This window comes from Peromyscus eremicus, chromosome 8a, assembly GCF_949786415.1.
Source record: "Peromyscus eremicus chromosome 8a, PerEre_H2_v1, whole genome shotgun sequence".
Taxonomy (NCBI): Eukaryota; Metazoa; Chordata; class Mammalia; order Rodentia; family Cricetidae; genus Peromyscus; species Peromyscus eremicus.
The window spans coordinates 12,940,208-12,950,101 of record NC_081423.1 but is presented as its reverse complement, the minus strand read 5'-3'; the positions used below and the strand labels follow the sequence as shown (position 1 = coordinate 12,950,101).

At 55.0% G+C, this 9,894-nt stretch overlaps 1 protein-coding gene across 1 annotated transcript; it reads right to left on the bottom strand.

Annotated features, from left to right (window-relative positions):
* Positions 1-3,788: 3,788 nt before the first annotated feature.
* On the bottom strand, positions 3,789-9,653 carry Hs3st6 (heparan sulfate-glucosamine 3-sulfotransferase 6). Its single transcript, XM_059269198.1, has 2 exons — positions 9,241-9,653; positions 3,789-4,539 (listed from the first exon to the last, which is right to left on the bottom strand). The coding sequence occupies exons 1-2, from the start codon at positions 9,651-9,653 to the stop codon at positions 3,924-3,926; spliced, it is 1,029 nt and encodes a 342-aa protein (XP_059125181.1). The 3' UTR covers positions 3,789-3,923.
* Between the last annotated feature and the right edge of the window lie 241 nt (positions 9,654-9,894).

Below are 9,894 nucleotides of genomic sequence, written 5' to 3'. Positions count from 1 at the left end.
TACTGGGCACCCACTCTAAATTCCTAAAAGATAAGCTCTGGGCAACCCGGACTCCTTACCCCTTCCTCAGAATTGTAAAACTGCTTGCTCCAGCTTTTATAAACCTGCTTATTGCTATGTAACAGGGAGTGAGAGAGACAGCGCCCCATTAGCCGAGGGGAGCGAAGCGGTTTCTCACTCTGCTGCATATTCCAGAAAAACAAGATAGTTGTGCCTCCACCTTTAAAAAATCCTTCCTCAAGCTCCTCCCGAGTGGCACATCTCCGATTTGGTTTTAAGGCTGTCGTCCTGCTAGCAGCAATAATAAACTCAGGTAATTGTAATTTGGATGAGTCTTCTCCCCGTGGATTCAAGATGGCAGCCTAGTCCCAGTCCCTCCCCACACAGCTTCAGGACTTGCACTGAAAACTGCAAGGGCAGCTGCGTAAACTAAAGCATCAGAGGCCTTCACACTGACCCTGGCCTAGCTTCAGCTGCACTGAAGTGCTGTAGAGACTCCTTGGAAACCACAGTCTGGCAGCTCCCTAGCAGAAGCAAACACCCAGGGCAGGCTGACTCAGGCATAGGGATCCTGGACAGCCTGGGAGGTTGAACTTACTCAGGTCCTCTGAGGATGGCCTCTAGACCCAGACTTGTCCATCATAGGCCACTAGGAGATCAGCTGTGAGGACCAGCAGAATAAGACCTGTCCCCAAAGCAGCCCTCAACCTGGGATGCAGGGACTCATATGTGTCCCCTGAGTGGTGGAAGGGTATGGAATCCAGTCCTCCTTCCTTCTCCTAGCCCTGACTGCCGAGCACACCCTTGGGAGGAAGGAGGGGGGGGGGGGCTGCCTCCCTCTGATCCTCTAACCATGCCCTGACCACAGAGGTTGACCCAGCCTTCGAAGAGAGCCCACCCACAACTAGAGACCTCAGCCTCCTCACCTCACTGGCAGGAGAGAGGGGCCAGCAAGCACAGCCTTGCAGTGCTAGGAGAACTAGCAGATCCTGTCTTGACCTTACTGCCAAAGCCTGGCAGACCTCTGGAATGGGGGAGAAGGTAGTGGCCTTTTCAGGAGACTGAGAAATGAGAAGGGTGGGCAAGGTGCCAGCACTTTGTAGGTATCCTAGGATGAGTCTTCATGTAGGGAAAGTATATCCAGGCAACAGAGAGGTAGGCCTAGGTGCTGCCTCCCCCTCCCCCCACACACACACACCTTGGCCTTGGGCACTCAGGCTAGAGTCTGTGCAAGATCTCAGTGCCTGCTGTATACAAAGCCAGGAGCAAGAACACTGGCCTCGCCTTGCAACCCCTGCCCAGGCCAGGCATGACCAGGAGACTGGGGCAGGATGATCCTACAGAAAAAAGCAGCCTCTTCCCAAGGTGTCTCCAAGCCCGTTCTTGGACCCAGGGCAGTAAGGAGCCTGCCCCCTCCTACAACATGGAGGAAGGATCCCAGGCCACTTCTCTACTGGTCAAGACAGGAAGAAGGTAATTGAATCAGCACTTCTCACTCCATCGGGAACATTCCAACATGGAAAACCCACAGAGCAGCTGGGGAAGCAATTTAGGGACTTTAATTAAAGGCTGATGACTCCCCCCAAGGGGCTCCACCTCCACACAGCCTGTAAGACCCACCACATCTGCCCACAATGTGTTCTGAGGCCCAGCTGGGCATCTCGCACTGGGCGTTGGCCCTCAGGCTAAGTTTCCGTTGGGCGGTGCGAGCAGAACACACCAGCCCAGCTTTCTCCTTGCTGCATCTAGAAACTGCCCTTCAAGCGGGGCCAAGGCCAGTTGGTGCCCTCATGGCACTGCACCCAATAAAGCTCCGTGGAGGGAAAAGCCCCAACCTCAGTGGCCTCAGACAAAGAGCTTAAACACCGGGAGAGAAGCAGGAAAACCAGAGTGGAGGTACAGCTGCCCGGGTTGTCCCTGCCTCTCGTGTCCTTCTGCTCCCATCTGATTCATCTGCAGAGAAGGGGATCTGGACTGAGAAAACACTATAGTCAAAGCTTGTGAAGGCAGAAAAAAAGTGTGACAGAAAGATGGAGCTGGCAGGGGCCAGGGGAGCAGGAACTTAGAGCTGTGAGGAGCAGGCGCGCGAAACAGGAGGGGTGAGCTTTAAAGGGTTAACAGTGGTGGCGCACACCTTTGATCCCAGCACTCAGGAGGCAGAGGCAGGCTGATCTCTGGGAGTTCAAGGGCAGCCTGGGCTACAGAGTGAGTTCCAGAACAGCCAGGGAGACCCTGTCTTGAAAGCCAAAACAAAAGGTGGGGGTGGGGTTTAACAGCTGCAGGTGAGCATCCAGTCTTCATCCTAGAATCCTAAAGCAATGGGGGTGGGGCTGGGAACGAGAACAGTTTAAAATAGTGGGACCTGCCCAAGACGCCGTTCCAACAGAAGACTGTAGTGGGTCAGGGTGACAGTGAGGCCCTGGGACTGTCCCGGGAGAAAACAGATGTGTATGCAATGGGCTGACCCGACCCAGGAGCTAAGGGTTTTCCTGCCCTCCTTCCTACCTCCAGCCCAGGGAATGAAGACAGTCACCAATCTCATTAGGTACCATCCACCAGGGCCAGGTGTGGAATATGTCTCCCTTCACCCACATCAGCCTGAGTCTGAAGGAGACTATACACTCCTCTCATCTGCCTCTGGACCGACATCTGCCCAGCATATTGCCATGGTAGTTGCTCTGTGGGTGCTGGAAGGAAAGTCCAGTACCAGTTCCCAACCCCACTAGCCTGGCCCAGGGCAACACAGCCTGGAGAAAGCATCAGCCCCTCAGGGCAGCCCCAGACAGGAGTGTGAGCTCAGAAGCACCCAAGCGAAGGCCAGGCCCTGCAGCCTGCCCTAGGTCCCTCTGCCTCCTCTCCATGAGCCTCTTCCTGGCAGAGACTCCATGTCCACATTGCTGATAGGGGTTATGGTGACCTATAGGACCTTTGACTCGAAACGAACCGTGACACCCAGGTGAGGTGGGTGCTGACAAACTGCCCACATCCCCAGTAAATCTTCTCTTACTCTCTGGACAAGGAGTAGCCCTAAGCATCTCAGAGGGAGAAAAGCCAAATCACAGCCAAGGACAGGCCATGAGTCCCAAGGAGTCTCAGATGCAAAGGCCACAGCCAGGCCCTTAGGCAGGCCTGGGACAGTGCAGCTATGGCATGGCTTACGTGGACTCAGAGGTCATTATCAGGACAGCTAGGGGGCATCTGGAACGGGGGAGCATACCTAGCCTGCACAAATCTGGCCTCTTTGGGCTAGGAATGGGCAGTGGCTGCTGATGGGCATGGGTTCCTGCTCTGCCCTGCTGGGGGTGTACAGGGTAGAGACAGGAGATCTGGAGAGTAGGCACAGCGCTGTGGGAGTGATGCCTGGTGGGCAGGGCCAGAGCATGGGTAGGGCTCCACTGGAACCACATGGTGGCTGTTAGAAGTACGTTCACTGACTTCTCACTACCCAGGCTTCCAGGTCGGACTAAGGATGGAGTGAGGTGGTGGATACAGCACACCCAGTTGGCCAAACTAGCTTTGTCTTGCTCCACCACTCAGGAGCCTGGTGCCTGTTTTCAACCTAGACACAGGACGCTCAGCTTCCTAGGGCTGAAAGGAGTAGCTGTGGACAACCTCCAAAGCCACCTGTGTGTCACTGGGCAGGTGCTCAACCTCTCTAAGCCTCACATGTTCATCTGTGACGCGTGACCAAGGACACTGACTACCTCCCAGGGCACGCCACCATACAATCAGTGTCTAACAGAGTCAGGTCTTAGAATACCACTCCCACCCACAACGTCAAACCCAAGTGGAAGAAAACAGATCCCGGGATTTATTTCTTAAATACTCTCTCTACACAGCACGTGTAGCGCCTGCTATGGCCAGGCAGACAGACATAAATTAAAGTTACTGGGCATCCAGGGAAAGGCTGAGCTGGGCCTTGATCAGTCCCAGCCGAAGTCCTGGCCGGTCATCTGGTAGAACTTGCGGTTGAAGGGCCGGTAGAAAGCCTGCAGGCGCTGAACCACAGCCTCCGGCACTCGGGGGTGAGGCCGGCCCTTGGATTTACCCAGGCAGCGGGGGCGGCCACTGCCCTGGGCCTTTTTGAGGCAGGGGAAGCCCTTGGTAGCATTGAAGTAGAAGTGTTTGTCCGTGACGACCCGTTTGAGGCCCAAGAAGTCCTGTACCCGGCCTACTTCACCGGCCGGATCGGTGACCAGGCGCTCTCCGCTGACAAACAGGAAGTGGGACAGAGGGAAGTATCGCAGCCAGTTGTCCAAGTGTTGGGCATAGAGGCCAATCCGCACAGCACTCCAGGCTGTGTCCACAGGACCCAGGCCGTGGCGGAAGGCCAGGGCACGGAAGCTAGGCAGGCCTGGGGTCTTGGAGAGTGTCTGGGCATAATCAGAGATGGCCCGGGTCACAGGGTTCCGCACCACCACGATCAGCTTGGTGTCTGGGGACATGCCATGGATTCGGCCGGGAGCCTCCTGAGTTACAAAGTAGCTGGGGGTCTTCTCCATGGTGATCTGCCCATCCAGGGTACGTGGCATCAGACCGCTGTGGAATGGCAGGAAGAGTAACTGAGTGATCACAGCATATGTTTCTTCCAAAATTATTTATTTCTCTTCCCAGCTAGCTCAGCCCTCGCGACCAGGAACCAACCTCTCCTCCTCTGAGGAAGGCCCAGGCCAAGGTAGGCTATCCTCCCCTCTTAGGCTCACGCTCCTAAAGTGCTGGGGTGCCTAGCCCAGCGTGGGCCTGGGTGGAGCCCAAAGCCAGGACTGCCCTAGCCAGGACAGCTCTAGGGTAAACAGAGTGGCAGCCTCAGAGGGCAGTGGCCACCAAGACATTCTTCAAGTTTTATGACCCTTCTCCCTGAAGTGCCACCTCCACAGAGTCCTAGCAAGCCCCACACCAGAGACCCACCCCTTCCAAAGCTGCTACACCCAACCTTGACCCAGGCACCCCTGAGGCTGGCCAGCACAGACCCCGCAGGCCTCTTTACTGTAATCACTGACTATGAATTAGGTCATCAATTATTACTGACAAATGTAGCCACCAAAGACTGGCCTCTCCCTCCCTCCCCTAAATTTAATTACATCCCCTCTTGACCTTCAGCTGTCTCTCTAGCCCAGCTAAGAACACCAGACAGTCATCAGCAGAGCTTAGCACCCTTAAGAAAGTTGGTGATAGAGCTCTGATCTACCTGGGGCCTGTCCTAAAGTCCTATAGTGAGTGGCCCCTAGGGTACCAAGAGCCAGCATTTCTGAAATTTCCTTCATTCTGGAGAAGGGGAGTGTTGGCCTAATCCAAATGTTCAGAGAAAGTCAGCTGACTACAGCCAAGCCCGAAACTATGGGGAGCCCACACAGAGCCCAGGCAGGCCCAGGCACCCTGAGAAGTGTCCTCAGGCTGCACCTGCCAGCCAGTTAGTACACAGTGAGGTAGGGCAGGGTGGGGCAGATAAGCTGAGCAAACAGCTCCAAAGAAAAGCCAGGAACTAGGTCAACAGAGGCAGAGGTAGTGAGGCCTAGAGAGACACCCGTCCAGCCATGACTCCCATCCTCTTAGAGATACTGTTCACCCCTTACTGACAACCCCCACGACCCACTCTGGCCAAGTTGACACACTGGACTACGCCTAGCTTTACTGACCCACAGATCTTCATTCTCTTCGATCTCCCAAGAAAATACAGGCAAAAATGCACAGGTGCCATGCTGGGGTGCTTGGTTTGGGGAGTGCTGATAATGGACAGGGGATATGTGCCTCTGTCCCATTAGACCAGGCAAGAATGAGATCAGGACCAGATGTGGTGCTACCTGTCTATAATCGCAGGACTCTGGGGACTGAGGCAGATATGATGCAGAATTTGAAAACAGGCTAAATTACACAAGATCATGTTGGAGAGAGAGACCCCCAGCAGTACCAGGTTCCTGACATCACCCACGACCAAAGCAGAGAGAGGTGAGTAACATGTAGGAAACCCTGCAGAACAAGGATCCAGGCAAAGCTGGTCTGGAGAAGTTATAAAGGGATGTGTCTCCATCCTCGGCCTGGATGACAAGGTGAACCAGTAAACCCCCTCCCCCATTTGCTGGTCAGGCATCTTAAGGCTGAGAAGGAACAGGAAGGACTGAGGGGAAATGATAGGTCTCAGGCCTCCTCCTGGCCCACCTGAAAGGGGGCGTTCCATGGGGCTTCTGTTCCCAGAGCCCCTGCCCCCAATACTCTATCTTGTATAGTCAAGATCCACATACTGCCAGGGGAAATTCAAGGAGACTTTAGGGTACAACTCCAAGGTCTGAGAACCGGCCCCCAGCCCTTCTGCAAGCCAACATCTTTGGCATCAATTATCCTCCATGAGCCTCGGAAGCTGGTGAGCATGGAGAGATCAGTGTGTTTGGAAGGTGGGAACAAGCGAGAGCAGAGCACTGTCAAGTTCCTCCATAACCCTCCCCTCCTGCTGCACCACCCCATCTGGTCTGCATTGCTCGGTGGCTCCCAGCCAGCCTGAGACCACGCCCCCTGCTTGCCCAGCCCCTCCTGCAGCACCACCACTGTATCCCACACCTCATTTGGGCCATGTCCAAGGAGCCCAGGGGAAACTGGTTATGGATCTTATCCCAGTGTCAGAGAGTGCTAGAGAACCAAGTCCCCAGCCACAGGAGGGAAGAAGGCTCAGCCCCTCCCCCTGCATACCCAGGCACACACAGCACAGCCTGATCTTATACCCCAGGAGCTACAGGGGTTCCCCTACCTGCACCCCTCCTTACCCTTTCTTGCTTTTTCAGAAAATACAGCCTGACAGATACCCCCCCAAACCTTAAGACTATTCAATAAGTAATGGTGAATGGGCTTGTAAATGCTGCATGATTTTGAGAGTAGTCAGGGGCCATGGCCTCTAAGATGGAAGACCCTTAAAAGTCTAAGAAGCTGGAGATGTAATTCATTTGACATAGCATTTGCTTAATGTGCACACGCCCTGAGTTCAACTCCTAGAACTGCCTAAAAAACCAGCCATAGGCTAGATGTGGAGGCCTGTGCCTGGATCTCCTCGAGTTTGAGGCTGGCCTGGTCTATACAGCAAGTTCCAGACCAGTCAGAACTGCATAAATGGGACCCTGCCTCAAAAATAAAAACAAAAGGAAACAAAGTAAGTCCCCTGGGGTTGGTGACATGGCCCAGCAAGTAAAAGCACCTGCTGTGCAAATCTATTGACTAAATCCAATCTCTAGATTCCACAGTGGGAGGAGAGAAGACTCCTGAGAGTTAGCCTCTGACCTACATGCTCATATCAGCACATTCTCTCCCTCTCCCTCTCTCTCTCTCTCTCTCTCTCTCTCTCTCTCTCTCTCTCTCTCACACACACACACACACACACACACACACACACACACACACACACACTATAGTGGTGCCTATAATAGAAATACTTGTAATCCCCTGCACTCATGAGGTATAGGCAAAGGGATCAGAAGTTCAACATCATCCTTGGCCACATAGGGAATTTGAGGCCAACCTGAGCTACAAGAGACCACAAAAGCAACAACAAAGCCAAAGAAATGATCTAACGGAGAACCAGGAAGGAGAATGATTGGGAGAAAGGCCTCCCCAGGACCCCTCTGTTGAATCCAGTGGATGATCGGGTCACTGCCTGAGTGAGGCAGATCACAGCCCAATTACGAGCAGTATTCCCAGAACCTCCCCTGTGACTGCCCCTTTCCCTCAGCCCATTCCTGGACAGAGTTCTGCAGGTTCTGGGGCCTCAGCCCAGGTCCTGTGACTGGAGATGTTGAGTCATAAGTGGTAATTCTCAGAGGCCCGGTGTATACATGAGAACATAACCTGAGGAGCGGTTACTAGAGAGCACAGCAACCCTGGTGGCTGAAGCCAGGTGAAGACATAGGCTACGCAGTCCAGAAGCCCAGCCAGGCTACTCAGCTCGTCACCACACTTCAGAGCACAGAGGATAACCCTGATTAATGGGATGGAGGCCATGGGTTTCACTCCTCCCAGCATCCTAGGTACTGCTTCCAGAGGTATTCCACAGATACCGGTATTCTGTCCTGGAAACATGCTGGGAACATCAGTGCTTCCAAGGGTCTCTCCTCAGGTAGTACAGCCCTTCAGAGCTCGGGAGCTTTGTTATCTCCCAAATCTACCAGTCTTAATGCAGAAGGCACGTTAGCTGGTGGGAGAAAGGAGGCACCCAGGAAACAGAAGCTGGTGTGCCCGGGGTCCTGCCACTCCCACGGATCCTTCAGGTGATCTTGGCTCAGCACAGACTTGCAGATGAGGCAAGCCAGTCTATGAAGCCCCATTTCCCCACAGGAAGGGACAGGGTACCCTCAATGCCTGCCTAGCTACAGGAGGCAATGGGCAGGGCCTGCCTCCAGCCTCTAATACCAGACTAGGGGAAGAGCTGACCATCCTCCAGGACACACTGTTACAGCTGGCGTGGTGCTCCCCATATTCCACTGCTGCACCCCAAGTCTATCCTGGGTGGAGAGGACAGCTGCAGGAGGCTGTATGCCAGTATGCCAATCCCCACCCTTGGGCTGTACTAAGGGGCAGTGTCTCCCTCTCCAAAGCCCAGACCTAACTTTCTCCAGACTCCAGCAGCCAAGAAGGGCTCGCCTGATGGAGAGTGGGAAGGCACTTTCTTGAAAGCTTCTGGAAACCTGGAGACCCATCCTAATATACTTGACTAGTAATCAGATAATTACCCATACTTACCCAGACTTATAATTGGGAGCACAAAGGGATGATAAGGTGACTGAGTTCCAAGTATCTAAGGCTCCCAAACAATCCCACTGGAATTATATTAATATACTCCCCCGTAATAATATATGGGTATATATTAATGGCTTAGTAGTGGAATACTTGTTTAGTACATATGAGGCTCCAGGTTCAATCCCCACTACCCGACTCTCTAAAAAGTAAAGTCTACCTAACCAGTTATCTCACTGGCTTGAAAATACTTTCTGGATCGCACCTTGCTGAGTCCCCCAGTCCACCCAACAGGAGAATGGTGTTTTCCCTGAGGTTTTCTAATCCCTGGGACCCTTGGCTACAGATGCCCTTTCCTTTGGGGGCCGCATCCATGATGTCACGTCTGTTTTTCTAACAGGCTTATTTCAGACCTGATGCCCAGGATTCTACCCTATTCGTCCTGGGTTCTGAGATAGCATGACGCCCTCGAGCTGAAAGCACAGTCCCAGGCGCACACTGGCGCCGAAGACCGGCAGGGATGCTCACCGGTACCAAGAGAGCCCACGGTCGTAGCACCTGTCGAAGAAGTGGGGTTCAGAGCCAAGCGCACGAACGTCAGGGTGCAGCCGCAGGAACTCCAGCAACGCGCGCGTGCCGCCTTTCTTCACACCCACGATGAGCGCCTGCGGGAAGCGCCGGCGCCCCGGGCCACTGGCCACCGGCAGACCTGGCGCTCCCGGACGGCGAGAGGCGTGGGGCGGCTCGGCGGGCGCGGGAACCGGTGCAGGGGTGCGGGCGACAGGTGGACAGCGGCCCGGGAGGGCAAAAAGGCAGTAGGCGCCTAGCAACAGAGCTATGAGCGCCAGCGGAGCACGGGGAGCGCGCAGTGCAGTCCCCTGCCCCGGCCCCGCGCCCTGGAGGTCCCCGGCTCCCCCGCCCAGGCCGCCGCTACCTGCCATGGGGTCGCGCAGCGCCCAGGCCTGGGAGCGAGGATCGCAGACAGGCGCGCATCCCGGCTGTTGCACGCTGAGCCCGAGGGCGCCGGGCTTCTGGGCTGAGCTCAGCAGCCTCGCCGCCCGGGAGCGGGAGAAGGACGGGGGCGGGGCGGGGCCGAGGTGTCCCTCCCCGTCCCGAGCCTAGGCCACGCCTGGGACTGGCAGACTTGGGAGCGACTGGGAGCCATTCAGGCTACCCCCAACA

What these genes read in the sequence shown, in the direction of transcription:
- Hs3st6 (XM_059269198.1), bottom strand. Translation starts at nt 9,653, where the DNA reads ATGGCAGGTAGCGGCGGCCTGGGCGGGGGAGCCGGGGACCTCCAGGGC. An exon ending in CGTGGGCTCTCTTGGTACCG is followed by an intron (nt 4,540 to 9,240) that starts GTGAGCATCCCT and finishes GCCATTCCACAG; the next exon opens with CGGTCTGATGCCACGTACCC.